Source organism: Otolemur garnettii, unplaced genomic scaffold (assembly GCF_000181295.1).
Source record: "Otolemur garnettii isolate 467f Iridium unplaced genomic scaffold, OtoGar3 scaffold00001, whole genome shotgun sequence".
In the NCBI taxonomy this organism is placed as follows: Eukaryota; Metazoa; Chordata; class Mammalia; order Primates; family Galagidae; genus Otolemur; species Otolemur garnettii.
Window position 1 is genome coordinate 78,997 of NW_003852396.1, and position 21,284 is coordinate 100,280.

Sequence of the window (21,284 nt, forward strand, 5' to 3'; positions counted from 1 at the left end):
TGATGTTTTGAATTATCTGTCTATTTTATTGGTGTGGGTACATAGATTACATCTTTTTCTTCTCTTTTCTTAAAGTTTAAAGTTTAATTAAGATAAGTTCCACAAGGAGATTCCTCAGGCTTCAGCCATGCGTAGACCAGCCAGTTTCCAGTATGTGGCTGGAGTAGGGCATGTTGAATGTTTTAAAAGTTACTTTTGTTTTCTATAGGGTAGTGAAGTTCTCTTTAGTCAGCTGTGAGGAATTTAGGTGAGGGTTTCTTCCATCTTTGCTGTATTAAATGGAACATGGTTAATTATTACTGACGGAGATGAAGTTAAGTTTGGGTTTAGTATAAGGGAATGAAACTATTTAGCAGTTACTTACAAATATTTACAAGTTCTGAATTTTGAGGCTAAGGTTTTTATAATGAGAACATTAGCATTCTTATTTATAAATTTAGCACAGTTTTAAAGATAGTATATAGTTTTAAGAGTCTTTACAGAACTGATTTAAAGTTCTGGATAATTTAAGTGAATATTCTTGAATACTAGTTGGGTGTGGGGCCACTTATGAGGCCATGTTACAGTTACATCATTTACTGGAAATTCTTATTCAGGTTTCAATTTTTCCTGAGGTGTTTATGTAGACACAGCAGATAATGTTTAATACTGCACAAATTTTCTAATGTGGCCAATAGGCAATCCTTGTTGAGTTTCAAGGTTTCTAGGAAATATGACTACTGTACATAATTTTATATTTTTTGGCCAGTTTCTTAATTTAATTTAACAGATCAGCTTAGTAAATCAGTTATGTTTTATTTTATGAGCTGATGTTACAGACATGGGTGGGATTTAATATAGGTGGATCATAGTCTCTTTTTTTCTTGGACCATTTTTTCTCTCTCCAATTTCCCTTTTAACTAAAGATAAATTATGGCAGAATTAACTTAGTTGCCAAAATAAACTGTATCTTCAATATACTGAGTCTGATTATTTTCATTGAAGTATAGTAAGAATAATTATTAGCCATTTAGGCTTTTTTTCTTTCTTTTAAAATTGGCTTTGCTGGAATCCTTTATAAGGAATCTCAGGTTAGACTTGAAAGTTTTTCACGAGTCCAGGTTTCATCTGTGCCATTAGATACCTGTATGCATTGGGTAAATTCTTCTTTTCTTGAGGTTGCCAAGTACACTTTGATTCCTGGACCTGTCAGAAAATGACCTTCGTTACTTACACAGATCAGGAAATGTTACTGATGGGTATCTGGCAAGTTTTTCCAAATGGCTTTTTTTTTTTTAATTGATCTTATGAAGTCAACCTTAATTCCTTAACATAGTCTGGACACCTCTGGAAATGTTATTCCAGTCAAAGCCTTGGTAAAATAACCAGTGCCTTTTATGTTCTATAGAATAAAACAGATTCTTATTGAACTTACGCAAATAATTGTATTGTTAGAAATTAAGAATATTTACAAATGGCTTTTAAATTCCAGATAAATCAAGGAGAGAGAAGAAATAAACTTTTCCAATTTCTGTTTTTATTGCTGAAAGTTACAAAAAGTTTAAGAAACAGAAAATTATTTTCTTGACTTCTGGAAAACAGAACACAAAGACTCCGCGATGTTTCAAATAAAAAGCCATAACAAATTAACTCAGTTTCATGTAAACTGAGGGGGAGAAAGAGAGGGAGTGTAAATACCAAGAGGAGGCACCTTCATGGGAGCACAAAAAGTGATACCCAGGTCTGTGGTGAAAATGACAAGTCATTTAGTCACCATTTCTGGCCAAAATTAGGATCCAGGGGAAAAGATAGCAAGCCTAAGGGACTAATGGATACTTCAGTTAACACGACCAATGTATAGTTCATTCTGTTGCTTTCTATTTTTCTCAGTAAAGTCTTTTTAGACAAATCAAAGGATGGTGGGCACTAACTATCACCCTCTTGGGTCTAAGCAGGAAGCACTGGAAATTTCTTTTCCACTTCTTTCTCTTCAGAATGCTCTCATCTCATGACTAGAGGATAATTTAGGTGTTTCTTAATATTTGCCAATGTCTTTTCTTTTTTCTAATTATATTTAGTTGCCTGAACTCTTATGGAAGTTAATATTGTCCAGCATGGTAGAGAATACCTGTCTCTGCCTCCCACTATGCACTGCCACAAGCTAACAGACATTGTTCTTAATGAACATTTTCTGCCCACAGTAATACCAGTGCTAATGTATTGGAAAGATGCCTGAGACTTGATCAAGGTCAGCAGATCAAGGGTCTTTTGGTGTTGGAAGGGTTCTGTAGTTTAAAGGTACTATCTCAATTTGGAACTGAATTTTCAAATCTAATCCTGTATCTAGCCAGTTTATAAATTGAGCTTACTCTTTTTGAAAATAAAAACAGAACTCTAAAATATTTGTCTTGTAAATTCCAGATTTTTATAACTGTAAATTTTTCTTTTTCTAAATGACAGTCTAGCCACTTTCTTACAGAGATGGAAGAAAGCAACGGCATTTATTAATATTTGCTAAAAGGTGCTTTGCATTGGTTATCTCATTTCATTCTCATGTCAGCAATATGAGGGAAGTATAATATTATTATTCCCATTTTACAGATGGACTTAAGGCTCAGAGAGCTCAAACAGCTTATAATCTGCAGAGCTCATATTTAAATTGTAGCTTACAGATTCCAAAACCTGTGCTTTTTTCCATTTGTCTGCATGTTTGGAGTTTTTTTACAATTCCCTGTTGCTGTTACATGCCATCTAAGACAGACATACAAGACCTAGACATAGAAGGGTTTGCCTTAATTTTTTTTCTATTGAAAAAAAATAAATAGGAATTGTTTTAACTCATAAGTAATTACAATAAAATGACTACTTTGCCAGATGGATTTCTGAAACAAATGTTTAAAGTTCTGTGTTGGAAATAGAGATGACCTCATAGAAAGCTTAAACTGTGGGTTCCAGGAGGGCTGAGAATGTTTCATTCACTCTGTGTCCCCAGCAATTAGAACTGACTCTGGCCCACGGGCACCCACTCAGTGTTTGCTGAAAGAATAAATCAGTATTCAGAGGAAAGAGACCCACTACTCAATTTAAGTAGGGAGAGCCTCATGGCAGAGTCCGAACCTCTTGTACCCATGAGTGCGTTGTTGTCTGCAACAACACCAAATAATATTAACAGGCGTTAGGCGGTGGCCAAGCCAAGCAGTTTATCCACATCTGGAGAAGGTGAATTTTGGTCTTCTTGCTGTACCAGGACCTCCATTTCATTTTGCATTATAAGTACCTTGATGCTCTATGAATGATAGGGGAAAGGAAATCCTCCTGACAGTTTCTCTACAGTTTATACTTACCAAATTTATAGTGGGTCCCAAACTTTAACTGAATTTAACATTATTAACTTTTTAAAAGTGTTTTTTCCTCATAAGAAATATAATTTATCTATAAAATTTTAAATATGGAAAACAGAATAATTTTACTTGTCCTCTCACACAAAAATTATTAACTCTTCTCAGACCTTTGTCCACGGCATATTTTTGGATACTGTGCTCATACCGTACATAAAATTTTCCATTCTATTAATACCTGTCTACTTTTCCTTTCCATTACAAACAGTTTAATAGCACTGTTTTCTATTTTTACCTAGAAGATTTTAAACTTTCTTAATATAAAAGTAGTATAAATTTATTTTAGGTTAAAAATAAGCAACAATAAAAATATTAAAATGTAGAGGTTTAAAATTAAATTTTCTGAACTGTCACACTGACAATTAGATAGACGGTGGAACCTCCATAGTTGACCATCTCCCTACCTTGACCACCTGTTCAAGTTGACCTACTTTTCATAGACTGGGCATGTACCACATGTATACATTAGTACAGTGGGCCTATTTCTTCAGGGCAACCACTTCCATATGTTGACCAGTTTGTTATAGTCCCTTGGGTAGTCAACTTATAGAAGGTTCTATTGTATATTAAAAGGGAATATGCAATCAGTGAGAAATAAAATGCCAGGGATGTGCTTTTTAATCCTCTTTCTAATATAAAATATTCACTCACATTTACGTGATTGTTAACTGAATGAACTTTTGGTGGGGAGGGGCCCAGAAGTTGGATTGAATTGAGGTGGCAAGTTGCTCAAGGGACCATTCTCCAAGGGTCATCTTAGTGTCACTGAAAATGTGGTGTTATTTAAAATATATTTATGGAATCTCTTCTGAGGAAGAATACTGTATATGTTGAAGATAATTATTTGATTAGCCACTTGGAAAAGGATGTAAAATCTCCAGGGTGTTTTCTTAAGTAGCCAGATGGTGACTATCCTGCTAAGAAGGATAGTCAGGGCTTGCTCCCTGGTGTATGCACGTTTGGGGTCAAAGCTGGCTTGCTGATTCCCACCATCAGAGACCCTACTTCTCTGCCATTCTCTGAGCAGTCTCTCCAATAAATATCTAGGTAAGGAATCTTAGTTTACAGATTTATTTTAGGTTAAAAATAAGCAAAAATAAAAATGTTAGAATGTAGAGGTTTAAAATTAAATGTTCCGACACCAGATTATTAGTCTGTCTAGAGTGGCCTTAGTGGCTTTCAGTTTTATTCCCTTTCTGAGATCTTGCCTGGCCAGGACAGAGGGATGGATACTAGAAATATCCTTTGACTTTAAGCCAGGTCTTGCAGTTTGGCTGGGACTGGGTTCAAACCCATCACCCTCAGTATATGGGGCTGGCACCCTCCTCATTGAACCACAGGCACCGCCAAGCCAGGTCTTAAGAGCAATATCTCCCTTTCCTTCCTACAAAATGAGGGTGATCATATCATTATTTTCCATTGTCATCATCATGGATATGTTTAGAAAGAAGCTATATTGATCAGCTCTGATGAGATTGGGAGAGCTATATTTTACATTTATAACATCTGGAAAATGTTTGTATAGTATTTTCTATGTGCTAGGCACTTTTTAAAGCTCTTTGAATGCTGAATTTCATCACATCTAAGACATCAATGATCATAAAATGCACCATTATTTATGTAACACTGAGACAATTTAAAAAATTATGCCATACTATTAATTGTAAAATGCATCTTAATTTTAGAGATGTTAAAATGCAAAAATGCATGCCTTAGAATAAATAATATTTAATGAAATATATTAATACTAGGAGTAGATGCTCTTATGATCGTCATTGCTTAGAGGAGAAAACTAGGGCACAGGGAGGTTAAACAATTTTCTTAAAGTCACAGCCAGTAAGAGGAGCCAGATGTGAATCCAGCTAGTGTGGCTCCAGATTCCAAGCCCCTAACACTACACTCTTCTCCTGTAGACATGGAAAACCAAATGAAAGTTTCAGAAACATTATTTTAAATATTTGTCTTTATGAAAAGATTGAAAGTCATTTCTGCCTAGAGTAGTTTTCTAACAATTGGATAAATACTTCAAAAGACAGCTGAATACCGCTTAGTAGCTCTATGGGACAGGCATCTTTTAGTGCAGGTTAAAGTGGGAGGGTTAGGGAAGAGTGGATACATGTGCAGAAGCCCATGGGCGGCTTCCTCTGTGAGATCTGAAATTGCCTAGTATTACTTTTTTTCTACCTTTTTTAATGTGTTAAAAATCACAAAACATACAATTTACTATCTTAACCATTGTTGTGAAACAGATCTCAAGAACTTTTATCCTGCAAATCTGAATCCGTATAAAACTAATAATAATAATAATAATCCCATTAAACTAATATGACTTTTGAATGTTATCCAAAGTTTTACTTTGCCAGAAGGAAGACAGCTCAGCCCACAATTTTTCAGGTAATCATCACTTAACCTACTGCTGCTTCTGCATCAGCAACCTCCTGACTCAGTAAACCACTTTCTGGCTCCCACTTGCAGGCTGAGCCCCACAGACTCTGGTTTGGTCATTATTAGACCTTTTAACTCAAATAAAAGCTACTCATCAGGTTCTAGACCTTTCCTGGTAATCCAAATCAGGTTAACTTCTTCATCTTTTTTTTTTTTTTTTTTTTGAGACAGAGCCTCAAGCTGTCCCCCTGGGTAGAGTGCCATGGCATTACAGCTCACAGCAACCTCCAACTCCTGGGCTCAAGCGAGTCTCCTGCCTCCGCCTCCCAAGTAGCTGGGACTACAGGCACCCGCCACAGCGCCTGGCTATTTTTTGGTTGCAGCTGTCGTTGTTTGGTGGGTCCAGGCTAGGGATTCGAACCCGCCACCTTAGGTGTACGTGGCTGGTGCCTTAGCCGGTTGAGCTATAGGCGCCGAGCCATAACTTCTTCATCTTTTGTCAATTCCTTACAAGTGCTAGAGAATCTACAATGAGGAGAGCTAATGAAGCAGCTTCAGTGTCCTAACAGTAATTATTATTCTAGTTTGCAAGCCATATTGCCACACATCTCATAATTATGATTTTTCACTATTCTCATTGTCTTTCCAGAGCCCAGATTAGACTATGTTGTCCTTCTCTGTACTGTAATAGACAGTACCCCTCTTATCAGAGCCTTTATCACATGGCCCTGTAATTCCTTGACTGTCTTCCCCCATTGCACTTCTAGTTCTGTAATGCAAAGATCTGTGTCAGTCTCATGCTGAATCCAGCATACTTAAATGTTACAGAACTCACTGGTTACATGAAGCATCCCCTACGTTGCCCTTCCCTGGTCAAAGGCATAGTGCCTTGAAAAGGGTAAGTTAACTCCTGCTTGATCTTCTGGTTGCGCACGTGGCATGTAGATGTGAGAGCCAGGAGAGCAGGAGCCAGGCCAAGCTTCGCTCCCCATGAATACCCAGCATCTAACACCACTGTTGTCTCAGGGTAGATGTTCAAAAAGCATTCTGAGAATGAATGAATGAATTATACCAATGAAAACCCAAATGAAGTTTCATGGAAGGAGCATTTTCTTTTTCATTTATCTATTCACAGGTCCAATGATTATGTCTAAGGGACAAAGATGCATTTATGATACAGGGGGAATACTAGGCTTAATAGTACAATTAGAAGGAGCTCTTAACTTCACATGGGGCAGGAGGGGGTGAAGGGTGAGGGCAAGCTTATCAGGAAGGTGGGTGATGGAGGAAGTATTAGCCAGATAGCAAATGAAAAGGCTGGATGTAAGGAATGAAGGGATGGGAATGGGTGTTAAGAATTCCAGGTCAAGGTAAGCAGATTATGATCTAAAGTTTCAAGGACAAGAGAGAGCTTTGTATGGTTTCATGAAATTTAAATAAACAGGATACTGCTAAGAACTGGGGGTCAGGATGGAGGGGCAAAATGGGTGTGGTGATAAATGAGGCCTGAGACCAAGTGGCTCAGTTTCAGGAATTATGGAGTCATCAAGGGAGTGAGGCTGCACCCTAAAATGAATAACTAGTGATTTAGCCCTAGTGACTAAAGGACTGTCAGAGTAGGGTGACATCACCAGATTTATGTTAGGAATAAATCCCCTGCTGAAGAGTGGATTAGAAGAGATGACAGTATAAAAACTAGGCATGCTTGGTTGAAGATATGATGGTGAAGACACAGCTGTCATCAGAGCACTGAGGCAGGGGGAACAGTGTCTAGATGGGCTCATATTTTTAGACAGTTGGGACAGAACCAACCTAACCACAGGAGAGTGTGTCAAATGCCATTTTATTCCTCAAAAGCCATTGCTTTTTCTCTTTAGGCCTCTGCCGAAGGCTATTAACTGATGTTAGGATTGACTGGGTGTAAATGCAGAGATCTGAGAAGATCTGGTTTCAAGCCTTCTCCCTTGTGAGATGAGGGTCAGTGGGGAGAAAAGGGATTAGAGATACCAAATGGAGACACAGCAGTGAGTTGCTGATGGACACATGCATGTGGTGCAACAGATGCTACTAAAGACAGTCTCTCCCTGGTTGTGCAAATGTTCAGTGTATTTGTGTGTCAATCAGTGACAGGGAGCTGGAAGAAAACTAGGATCTGCCACAGTGGATGGAAGAGAGGAGGCAGAGATGTTTATGCTTCAAAGATGGGGGCAGAGATCAAGAAATTTTGAGAAATAATGAATTAAAATCCTTTATATACTATTATCATAAGGATCAATACTTCATTGTGTTATATTTTTTGCATTTGTGAAAATAAAACATGATCAAGCCAGGCACAGTGGCTCACAACTGTAATCTTAGCATTCTGGGAGGCTGAAGCAAGAGGATTGCCTGAGCTCAGGAGTTCAAGACCAGACTGGGCAAAGCAAGACTCCATCTCTACTAAAAATAGAAAAACTGGCTGGACATTCTGGTGGGTGCTTGTAGCTCCAGCTACCTGAGAGGCTGAGATAAGATGATCACTTGAGCCCAAAAGTTTAAGGTTGCTGTGAGCTATGATGATGCATCAAGACACTACCCAGGACAGCTGAGTAAGAATCTGTCTCAAAAAAACAAACAAACACAGCCATCATGTTTTACATCTAATCACTCCAGACTCTGTGGAAACCACTGGGATGCAGAGGCTAAAGAAACACTAATTACCCTCACCCCCAGAGTACATGATTGAGTAGAAAAGGTACACACAGGAGTCATTAATACCTCACATGGTAAGTAACATAATAGACACGTGTTCAAAGAGCACAGAGAAGGATTTATTTCTAGTTGTTTAATTGTATTTATATAGTTCTTTATGGTTGACACTATAAATTGACATTGGGGAATAACTATGAAAAATCTTATACAATAATATGAACACTAAAATTCCTGTAAAATCTATAATCTTCCCGGCCATTACAGGAGAGGCATAATTTCTATGAGAACATATGGGTGAGGTGTAAAAAAATGAGATGACCTGATGGAGCTACTGGTACCAGATGATCAGGGTCATCACCCAGATCAAAGGGCATTTCAAGTCTAGCCTCTCCTGTGACATCACACGAAGTGTCTTTTGTTTAAAATTTATATTCAGATTTAGGTTTCATTTCAGGACCCAAACCTTGTCAACATTTTCAGGCACTGAAACCTGTAATGAATTTAAGTTCCAAAGAATGTTCTTTTGAAAATAAGTCTCCCATACTACAGACTCATTTTGCAGATGTGCTGTGCCCTAGAGGCCACGCTCAGGAATCAGAGAAACCTGGTTCAAATCTGACTCAGGACTCCTGCCTGTGCCATCTTAGCCAAGTCTCCATAGCTCAGGTCCTCAGATCCTCAAGTGACAGGCTGGGGAAGTAGATGTCATGACAAGGTGTAAGAAAAGGCCCTGATCTGCTTTGCTCACTGGGCCCCATCCCTACTTACCACCACCTTAGTCCAAATTACCATCTTGGTTTTTTTTTTTTTTTTTTGGATTTTTTTTTAGTTTTTGGCTGTGGCTGAGTTTGAACCCGCCACCTCTGGCATATGGGGCTGGCGCCCTACTCCTTTGAGCCACAGGCGCCCCCCCCCCCAAATTACCATCTTAAAAATCAAAATCCTCAACATGATTTATAGGGCATTCTCAAAGTGCAGGTCATGAGCCATTCATGGGCCATAGGAATGATTTTGTGGGTCACCACTAGCATTTTTTTTTAAGGGAAGTAGAACAGAAACATGAAATTGCAATGCTTATTGTAAACATTAGAATTATTTCATGAAACATATTTTTCCTCGTGGGCTTTGCCAAAAAATGTTTGAAGGCCTCTGGTCTATAGTCCCCTGAATGATACAACCCTGTCACCTTCTTTAGCCCCATTTTCCATAATCTCCCCCAATTCTCTGCTCTTCACCTACACCAGCATTCCTCAAGTGCCTCTGGTATATATCAATATTCCCTTCTGCAGAGACCTCTGAGCGCTTGCCGTCCTCTTTCCCTGGTCAATGTCGTTTTCCAGGTCTCAGCTCAGAGGCCAGTCACTTCATGAAAATCTTTCTGAACTATCTCCTGATCCCCTGTGAGAATTAGGTTCTCACAGGTTGTTAGTTTGTAATGATTCCTTTAATAGCATGCTCCTTTGCTTAACGGCAAACTTTCCCACCAGGGTGTTGCCTTTGTGACCATAGGGACACAAAGTGTTTACCACTGTTAATAATCCAGCGCCCAACGCAGGGCGGCACCTAGGCATTCAGAGGGATGAATCAGCCTAAGATGCGGGCCGGCCCGCCTTTCTCCGTATCGGTTTTGTTTTAACTCTGGCATCAAATAAACCACAACAGAGCTATACTGTCTGTCCAGGTTGGGAACGTTCTTTAGTAGGATTACTTGAGTCTCTCAGCTTCTGACGGGGTAAAACAATCAATCACAAAACCCAAAAAACCCAAACTGCAACAAAGCTGTAGACCAGGGCCAGCCGTTGAGCACTTCGCTGCAGAGAAGACAGATCTTCATTTAGATTACAGAGGAGGTCGCGCCCATTTGGTCCAACAAGCTCCAGCCCTGCGATGATCTCACCAACCGCGGGCGGGCTAGCCCTTTGCACGGATGAGAACCAGAGGAGCCCTGGATCAGGAGGCTTCCTGGCACTCAGGCTAGGCGACCGTCCCTTCCCAGCCCCTGGAACCAGGCCGACCACGTTCAGACCTTCCACTCTTGGCAGCGCGCGTCCCTGTGGCGCAGCGGCAGATGACCTGCGTGTCCCAGCCAGGGGACTGGCCCGCACCGCGGAGCCCAGGCCCAGAGCCTGCGCAGCCATCTTCAGGAGGGGCGGGAGGGAGGGAGGCGCGGCCTGGGACGCGGGCCCGCCCCCGCGCAGGGCCCGCCCCGCCGGGCTCCGCCCCGCGCAGCGCCCGGCTTCCCACTTCCCTCTCAGCCCCTGTCCGCCGCGTCGCCCGCTCCCGGCCCATCCCGGCCAGCCGCGCTCGCAGAGGCCGCCATGGGCACCGCGGGCTGGCTCGCGCTGGGCGGCCTCCTCGCCCTGGCCGGGCGGCTGGAAGGCCGGCTGGTGGGCGAGGGGGAAGCCGCCTTCGGCGAGTGCGACAAGTTCTTCTATGCCGAGACCCCGCCCGCGGGGTTGATGGCTGATTCCCACGTGAAGATCTGTCAGCGCTCCGAGGGCGCCGAGCGCTTCGCCACCCTGTACAGCACCCGGGACCGCATCCCCGTGTACTCCGCGTTCCGCGCGGCGCCCCCCGCGCCGGGCGCCGCCGAGCAACGCTGGCTGGTGGAGCCGCAGGTAAGCCCGGCGCTGCCAGAGCCCGGCAGGCACGGGGCGGGGCAGCGGGCTTGTCCCCAGGGACGCTTCGAAGCCACAGCGAACGCAGGGCCCGAGAAACTCGGTTCCTTCCACCCCACTGTACCCCAGGGGTTACAGCCTGCCTCGCCTCCTGCCGAAGCTAGAAGAGCTTGGCGATTTGGAGCCTTCGCTTCGCGAGCCACAGGGGCGAGAGGTGTCTCGTGGGAAGTGGTCCTCTCCGCATTTCGGCCCGGGCATCTGCAGTGTCTCCTTGGTTTCCTGAATAGAGAGGAGCGTGAGGCAGAGACCCAGACCATTCAGATCCAGAAGCCTGGACAGGACGCTCACAGGTCTTGGCGCGCGCACGTCTTTGCAGTAGCATTCGTCCGGGCGGGGAGGTGGGCATTTTCATCCCATATGACAGAACAGGAGATCGAGGCTCAGGAGTTGAAAAGACTTTCGAAAGACCACCCAGTTGTAAGCTAGGGCAGGTCTTCTGGTTGGAAATTCTCTGTCCTTTCTACTAGAGAAATTTCCCTTCTGCAAAGACCACTGTAGCCTGGAAATCCTTCTCTCTGTGTGCAACATTGAGTGGATTCTATCTGAGGTGGTGTTGAGTTAGAGCAGTGAAATAAAGATAGAGATGTTTAGAAGGGCAAGGGGATAGTTACAAATAGTAGGGAAACAAGGGCGCCTCCAGCTGAGGAGACAACAAACTGGCGTTTCCTGACTCTTCAGATCTGTGTTATCAGACCACTTGGAAATCATGTCACCTCTTGTGGTCTTCTGTGCCATCTGGTAATGGTGACCAGACACTCCAGGAGGCCCCCAGAGGCGCTGCTGAACCTGCTGGCTTGCTCTTAACACACCCTGGCTCACCTCTGTTCTGTCGGCCTCCTCTGGAGAATGCCCTGCCCAGGTCCCCCTTCCAGACCCCCCAGCCTCCCACCCCTGCCCTAGCTGTCCCACCTCACTTTTTTTCTGATGGCCATAGCTGCCCTGGACCAAATCCCTGAACAGGCTTGCTGGTGCTTCATTCAGAGCTGGTGGGCTGTAATCTCATTTAGAGATTTCTAGCTCTGAGAGCTTTGCCCGAGGCTCTAGCAGTCGGTACCTCATTTCCTATGTCCTCTACACCCCTCCACCTACCTCACCTGTTGGTATCAGGACCTATAAGATCAGGCATGTGAAAACACTTTGCACATCGTACACTCTTAGGACATCTTTTAGTCTGAAGTCAGTCTTCCTCCAGCCACACCCCTAGAGCTGGCAGTGTGTCCCCTGTACCTCATATGGATTGTGACTGTGTGCTTGGGAAGAAAACAGACAACCTGGTGCTTTCCTCTTGGTGATCTCATGGACAGCTCTGGGAGACAGAACGTAATTGTGAGGAAGTCCTGGGAATGCATGCTAAATGAATTTCAGTGAAATTCAGAACACATTTAGTAATCACCTACAGTATGCCAGATATTTAGGCTACCAGAGAGAGTTGAGTGTAGCTCTAGAACTTAGGGGCTTCCTGGTCTTCAGCGGGAGTTTGCTGGGTGGAGCAGTAGCACAGCTTTTGATCGGAATCAATTCCTGGACTAAGCTGTACACTTGGGCAGGTTAACTTGGAGATAATGGCATAGGGAGGTTGTGAGCATTCAGTGAGTTCCTATATATAAAGTTCTCAGGGAGGTGCCTGACATATAGGTACTGGCTATTGTTATATGGCATAACTTTATAAAGGTAAGCCAAGTCCTATAGATTTAATCTGTCTTTGAGGTGATAGGGGAAAGCTTTAGAGTCAGGATGACATTTGTGTTGTGCATTCAGAAGGGAGATCAGAAGGAAGAGTATATTTCAGCAGAGGGAACATCATCAGTGAGAAATGTGTGGCAGATTCAGGGATTAGTGCATACTAATGGTTGGGCAGGTGACCTAATACCAGAGAGTAGATTACAGTCGACTCAAGTGCTTAGAGTAAAGGAGAATAGTGGAAGAGTCATCAGGCTCAGGGAGGCAGAGCCATTGATGCAGTTACTGAAGAACTGAGTCATAATCCTTTGTGACTTGGCAGAGAGAAGTGGAGGAACCAAGTCACATGGCAGTGGAGACCCTGAGTGGGGTCATGAAGGACAAGACTGGGAAGTTAAAGAGGATGGGGAGGGAGGAGGAAATGGCAGTGCAAATAGCAGCTTGAGAGGTGGGATGTCCAGTAGTTGTGAGAAGCACTGGAGGCCAGAGTCGCCAACCCCCTGGAGGAGTCAGAAAGGAAAACCAGGGCTGAGCACTGCAGGGAAATGGGGCTCCCTGCACCCATCTCCCCAGTCTCAGGTCAAGTCAGCCAGGAGCCAGAGAATATTAAGAGGGAGGGAAAGATAAAAGGAGGGAAGAGGAAGCGGGAGATGCAGGAGACTCCAGAGCATACTGCAGCAATCCTGACCTGCTGCTGCTCGCTGAGGCAGTCTCACAGCCAGCATCCCCACTGCAGAAAGCTGCTCTGGGCTCAGTGTGCACTTCTGGCTGCTTCTAAGTACTTTGTAATGCCCAGTTGCCTTATGCCCAAATTGCCGTAATGCCAAATTGACCGTTTCATGAGATTATTGCCATCAAGAGGCCTAGAAAACAGGGGAGGAAGAGGCAGGAAGTCAGAGAAACTTAGTGCTCACCTCCAGTGATGAGTTAGACAGGCCTGTGCTGACACTGGGATCCCCAAAACCCAATTCAGCAGTTTTACAGACCCTTTGAAAAAAAGCTCCTATGTCAGAGATCACAAAAACTTAGTTACTCCTATGCTTAAAACCTCTCGGATGTTAGTGACCCAACACCTACAGGACAAAGATCAAACCCCAGAGTGCAGTTTATGAGGCCCTCCATGGCCTGGCTCCTGTGTCACCAGGCCTCACCTTCACATTTTGTGTTCTAGCTTTATCAAGCTGCCCAGAGTTCCTCTCATATACCAGACTCTTTGTCCCACCTTTCTTTGTGTATGTGGAGTCTCTTTGCCCCAGTGCCCTTTCTGCACTGCCCCTACACTTCCTCCCCTCCTCCATCCTTTATGACTCCACCAAGTGGTTACTTCTTTCAGGAAGAATTCCCACCTGAGCTAGATCCACCTCCACAGTTTGGTCTACTCCTTAGGTGCTCCTGTAATTTCTCTATTTTAGCAATTACCATAGTATTTTTCAGTTACCTCTTTATGTGTCTGTCTGCAACTTCAGCCCTTGAAGGCAGATAACTGTGTCTAACTTACATTTATATCCCTAGTGCTGAGCACATAGAAAGCATTTGGTAAATGTTGGATGAAATAATTTGACGTCGGGAGGATCAATCAGGCAGCAGTGGGTGAGATGTTCTGCTTGAGTTTCTTCAGTGGGGAGCTTCTTGTTTCAGAAGCCTGCTTCATGGCCACCTAGCAGCTGCTGTTACAAATAAGCTCTGTTTGTAGAGTTGGAATCTTCCTCTGAGCCCCCCCCCCCCGCCCCCGAGTCCTAGCTCTGGCCTCTGGAACTATCCCAAGTCATTTACATCTCTTGTCAGCTAACAGTCCTTTGGCTTTGGATACAGGATCCCATGTCTGCCTGTGTTGGAAGGATTTAAAAAGGATCTTCTGAAGGATAGAATGAGAAATTTAAAAGGGAACAGAACAAGTAGAGGGCTATTGTAGGTTTTATGTGGAGTATAGCCACTTTTAATTGAGAATGGAAAAAGGCATGAAAGAGATGAGGGAACATGTCTCCATCTGGCATGCTGGAGATGGTTTGGAGGGTTTCCAGTCAAGAATCCAGAAACCTGAGAACTGGATTCTGGTGTAGCACAGGGAGCCTCAAACATGTGAGGCCCCAGACAACTTTCTCTTTAATGGAAGATTTTTGAGATAAGGTACCAAGGATGCCTTTCCAAAAGTGCATTGCCAATGCATGCCAGAAGCCAACATATAAGGCCCTATCATTTTACAAATATGAGCACTGAAAGAAACTGGCCTTATATTTAGCAATAACATTGTATAGTTATTTAATTTACAAAACCACTGTGAAGTCTATGTTATCCATTTCATTGTAGAGATGAAGAAACTGGCTCAGAGAGATTTATTGAGGCACCTAAGGTCACACAACTTATCTTTGAACTCCTGACTGATTGCTCTAGGTCTCCTGCTCTACTGATACATTGTAGAGGTTCTTTGACCCTGTAGGGCATCCATTGCATTAATGGTTTTCGTACTTTAATTATCATCCTTTATATGAGAATCCTAATCTCTACTCCATTTCTGTTTCCCCACAGTCATAGCACAAATGGGAGCACATATCTGGCTATGTACGTGTCACTCAGGTGTCAGTGGCTTTGGAGTGCCACTGGTTAAAATTTCCTGGTTAACTGCAAGAGCATTTTCTTAGAGGGTATAATAAGATCATATTTTAAATCTCAGTAAATGCACTTGCAGAGTTTTCACAAGTTAGAATCTTGTTTAAGCCCTTGATCTTTAATTTTTATCAGTGGCTTCTTGATTATGCAACCTGAAACCCAAAATAGAAATAGTTTTAGAAATATTGTTTAATTTATTTTAACTTAAGCCCTTTTTTCATTGTGTCAGAGAACACATAGACAGAAGATGTCATATTCTTAAATTTGTAAGGAATGCAGTGAATGGAACAGTTCTGATTCTTCCTTACTAGTTAAGAGACTTAAGTTCCTGCTCTGCCATTTACAAGATATGTGACCTTAAATTCTTTCAACCTTATTTTTCTGATCTGTTCATTAAAGGTAATGATGGTGTTTACATATAGAGTGTTTGTGACAAATAAATAAGATAATGCACACATGCGTGTAGCATGCATGATACCTGGATCATGGTAAACACAGTAAATATTAATGCATATACTTTATAAATGCCTTTCTCTAATAGGTGCTCATCATGCACAAACACACACACTTATAAAATGTTGATATAGACAGATGACACCTACCATTGTATAAATCTCTCCTAAAATATAAAGCATCCACCTGTATATCTTCTCAAATGCTTGGTACGCGTCCCATAGTCATATAATAGGTGCTCAGGAAATGCATGGTGAGAGACTGAATGAATAGAATAGGTGATTTAAAAAAACAAATCAAACAAATAAACAAAACAAATAGGTACCAGAGATATGAGATACCTCCACCCTCTGTGCTAAGCAACCAAGAGGTACGTTGTCACAAAACAGTAAGCAATGGCATGCCAAGCTATTGTACTGAGCCTGGGAACAGCTGGGAAGTGCCTTCCTTAAGGAAGTGGTTCCAGAGCCAGTCACTTATAATTTCTTCCTTACCATGGGGCAAACTTTGCGTGCTGTGTTTTGTTGTGTTTTTTGACTTTTCTGACTTTTTCTTCATCTTTGAATTCAGTGTTTCCATTTCAGGTCATTCTCAGGATCAACTTAAGGTACTCACCCTATATGAATGTTTCCGGGATATTTTGTCCTGAAACAGTTTGGTGATAACAGTTCTTTATGCTATTCATTCAGTAGAGACTTAAATGTGAACAGTCTAGGAAAGGAACTGTCATTTGTTGATCTCTTACTATGTGCAAAGGTCTTCACAGTCTAACTTATCTCATCTATGCAACAACTCTAGGTATTATGATCTATGTTTTATAGTTAGAAACTGAAGTTCAGTGTGGTTACAAATTTATCCAAAGTCATTCAAACCTAGGACTGGAGCTGCCCAAGTCCAAAGCTTTTAGCTCTCTTTCTACTCTGTTGTGCTGTTTTCCCATTAAGATGTCAATATTTTCTCTCCTGAATCCAAAACTGGCTGGCTAGATTTATTATTTTATTTTTATTTTGCTAAATTAATTTGGTTCTTTAGATGGACTATGGCTTTGCTACTAATACACTATTTTTGAAAACCCAGCTTCAGAGCACTATTAGCTCCATTATTTGTTTGTTCAAGACATTTGAATGGAGCTTTCCCTGGGGAATAAAGATTTTATTCTTTAGGTTTCAAATTTCTCTTCCTTTTAAACTGTAAGCACTAAAAGTGAAAATATGAGAAAGTAAATCCTCTTGTTTGCTGGTAGCTCTCATTTCCAGTGATCAGGTCTTGCTTCTAGAATTACTTAGTCCAGGTTCAAGTCTAAGTCCAAGGATGCTTATTATTCAGATTCCCTCTTCAAGATGCATAGTGTGTCTCCTAAGTGGTTACTTACCTCTAAGTTCCCCAGGAATTTACATCTATCATAGTCATAATTCATTGCCTGCTGATCTATCTGTTTGACCACTGAAAGGACAGAAAAATAAAAAAGAAACTGACTCATAGGCTGAACCAAGAATAGAAGCACAATTTAGTATTCCAGTCATGCTTTTGTTGTCCGGCATTGACCCAGTGCTGGACAGAAATGTGGTTCAATCAGAAGAGGTCAAGCTGAGGCATTTTATATTTTTAATCAAAACTGAAAAGATGGGTACGTTTCATTTTGCAGAATAAACATATGGCTGCATTAGTATTTGGAAATATAAATTAAATGTCAGTTGGCTTACACTTTAATTGGGGCATGGCTGGTCATGATTTACCTTCAGTTGGCAAGGACAAAGCTAGAGGCCCTCGGCTGATTACTTCTTTTTAGTCAACAAATATTTATTGACTATCTGCTATGTGGCAGGCATTATTCTAAGCCCTGGAAACAGTGTAGTGAACCACTCAAACAAAAATGCCCACCCTTAGGGGGCTTAACAGCTAATAAAGGATTTAGGTGAAAAATAAATGAATAAAAAGCACAGCGTATGAAATCATGATGAGTGCAAAGAGGAAAAGCAAGGAAGGAGGGTAAAAGGTGAAGTTTAAAAAAAGAGTTTCTGGCAAAGAGAGCCCTTTGCAGGTGATTTTTGGGTATAGACTTGAAAGGAAGTGACTAAGCCAGTCGTGTACGTACCCAAGGGAAGAACGTTCTAGGCAGAGGTGACAGTAAGCTCAAAGTCCCTGAAACACAAAGTGTTTTTGTGTTTGAGGAAGACCCTAAGAGGAGGTTAGTGTGGCTAGAGAAGGGTAGATGAGGGTAGAGAGGTGCAGAGGGGGATGGCAGAGAATCGAGACCTTTCTGGACTATTTTAAAGAAATTAGGGTTTAGTCTGTACAAAACAGGAAGCCATCATGCAGAGGCTGTTGACATAATGCATCATTTTGGCCACTGCAGTGAGAATAGATTTGTGGGGTTAGAGGCAAAATCAGTGAGACTAGTTGGGGTTACAGGAGACAATGGTGGTGTAGACCAAGGTGGTGACAGTGTTTGTGGCTGGGTAGTGACTGTGTAGTTCTGAATATTTTGAAGAAAGGTAACAATCTTTAGGGTGAGAAAAAGGAGTCATAGATGACTGTAAGAGTTTGGGCCTAGACTGTGAGAAGAATGGAGTTCCATGAATAAAGTAAGGGTACAAGAAGAGGAGCTGGATTGGCCTCATCAAGAAGTCACTTTGGGGCTGGGTGGGTGAAGAACAGTGGAAAGCTGTTCTTCAACAGATACAAAGTTTCAGTTATACTAGATGAGTAAATTCTGGAGATCTACTGTGTAACATGGTGCCTATAGTTGACAAGGCCATATTGTGCTCTTCAAAGTTTGTTAAAAGGGTAGATCTCATGTTAATGTCCTTGCCATACACCCCACAGATAAAGGGACACAAGGACACTGCAGGAAGTGTTAGATATGTCTCTTACTTTGTGAAGACAGTTGTATTGTCCAAATTTATTAGATTGTGTACATTAAGTATGTATAATTTCTTGCATATCCATTATACTTCAATAAAGCTAAAAATGTACTAGAAGTTTATTACAGCCCAATTCATAATTGCTAAGTCATGGAAGAAGCCCAAGTGCCCACTGACCCATGAGTGGATCAATAAATTGTGGTATATGTACACCATGGAATATTATGCAGCCTTAAAGAAAGATGGAGACTTTACCTCTTTCATGTTTACATGGATGGAGCTGGAACATATTCTTCTTAGCAGAGTATCTCAAGAATGGAAGAAAAAGTATCCAATGTACTCAGCCCTACTATGAAACTAATTAAAGCTTTCATATGAAAGCTATGACCCAATTATAGCCCAAGAATTTGGGGAAAGGGAGGGGAGGGGAGGGGTGAGCATAGGTGGAGGGAGAGTAATTAGTGGTACCACACCTATGGTGCATCTTACAAGGGTACATGTGAAACTTACTAAATGTAGAATATAAATGTCTTAATACAATAACTAAGAAAATGCTGTGAAGGCTATGTTAATGAGTTTGATGAAAATATTTCAAATTGTATATAAAATCAGCACACTGTACCCCATAAGTGCATTAATGTACACAGCTATGATTTAATTAAAAAATAAATAAATAAATATTAAAATAAAACAAAGCTAAGGCAGGGGAAGAACTCAGCTTTGGATGTGCTAAGTGTGAGATGCCTTCAGGTATTCACTGAGCTCCTTGTGTGGGTCTGGATCTCACTGGGTGATTACCACATGGGAAGTACTTTTCTAGGCTCCCCCCCCATTTAATCTCACTTAATCCTCATAACAACCATAGGAAATAAGTACTATTATTATTCTCCTTAGAGGAGGAAGCTGAGGCACAGAGAGGTTAAAATTACTCTTCCATGCTCACACAGCTAAGAAGTGAGGCCTGGGTTTGAACCTGAGCTGTAGGACACCTAGGGCACAGACGTAGAGCTGTCTCTTCTCCCAAACCTGTTAATGTGTTAGGTAATCATCTATTTAACTCTTCTGAATGAAGTTCCTCTTTTCAAAGTTCACATGCTCATTTACTGGGACTTTGTAGAAGTAGGGCATGTTCCCAGTTCTGTAGTCTCTCGGTGTTAAGTTCTTTGGAGCTTCTGATCGGGGACGCAGCGGAAAGAACTGCAGACGGAATGAATATCCAAGGGAGACTGGGACTCGCTCTGGTCGGCGGCCCAGCTAAACTTTACTGATTACCTTATATACTTTCCAACATTCAGTAAGAATTTAACACATATACAAAGAAGTCAAGTAACATTAGGAAGCAACCATTGAAGATTACAATTTAGTGTGAAGGCTGAGGAACACATATACAATTGATTTTGTTTAGAGTAAAACATTTTGGAGCCTGGCTGTCCGTTCTTGCTGGCCCAAAGTGAAGTTACACATTATAATGCTAATGAAGGAGGAAGACAGAGAATAGAACCCAATGCTCCAAGACCAGTCTGTCCATCCTCCAGCTTACACCTCGGCTGTTTTTCCACACCTCCTAGGGTGAGTCACTCTGCATTACAGAAGCTCAAACCACAAGGAAATGCTTCTCAGAAACAATCTCCTGAAGGAGCACATTGAGGCGAACTGCCATGTCTTGAGCAAAAGGATCTTATCTCCTACACCTCCGCCCCAGCCTTTTATTGAGACAGAATAATACAGGTGAGGGGAGTTGTTAACAATGACTAAGTGCTGAGGGCACGGGTTCTTTCTCCATAAGGAGCTCTTGTAGACAGTGGCTCGAGGGTCCACCCCTCAGCTGCAGATCATCTTGCTCAGATGTCACCTGGCTCTTGGCATCCCCTACAGAGGGGATTTCTGTTCTGTATAAGGCCACGCAGCTCCAGCAGCCAGGTAGGTCTTGCCCACACTCACTGGTCCAGGGCAATTGTAATGATTGTAAAGTCATTGAAATAATCCTGGCTGTACAGCAGAGTAATGCAAGAAGCTTTAATAATTATGAATGTGAGGGCCCCTCCCAGACCAATTAAATTGGATCTTTGACATTAAGATCCAGGCCTCAGTATTGTTTTTTACAATTGTAGTGAGGTATAATTGATGTACAATAAACTGCACAATATTTAGTGATCAATCTTATGTGTGAGGACATAGGCATACATCCCGACCTGTCATGACAGTCAAGATAATGAGTGTATACAATACATGTTTCCTCATGCCCTTTGTAATCGTTCTCTACCTCCTCCATCCCTATCCCAGGGCAAACACTGATCTTTTTGTCACTGGAGATTAATTTAGATTGCATTTCTAGAATTATATGTAAAAGGAATTATGTAGTATGCTCTCTTTTGTCTGACTTTTTAAATGCAATCATAATTATTGTGAGATTTCTCTATGTGTGATTTCCTTTTTATCATTAAGTAGCATTTTATTATATGGATGCACCACAGTTTATCTGTTCAACTGTTGCTGGACATCTGAGTTGTTTCAATATACAATGTGAAATGTTTACATTGAACTAAATA

At 41.9% G+C, this 21,284-nt stretch overlaps 1 protein-coding gene across 1 annotated transcript in view; it reads left to right on the top strand.

Annotated features, from left to right (window-relative positions):
- The first annotated feature begins 10,750 nt into the window (after positions 1–10,750).
- The window catches only part of ENDOD1 (endonuclease domain containing 1), a 46,336-nt gene continuing 35,802 nt past the window's right edge, over positions 10,751–21,284 (top strand). Inside the window, exon 1 of the mRNA XM_003781321.3 lies at positions 10,751–11,071. Coding sequence (XP_003781369.2) covers positions 10,772–11,071 — 300 coding nt within the window. The 5' untranslated portion in view covers positions 10,751–10,771. The remainder of the gene's footprint in view (positions 11,072–21,284) is intronic.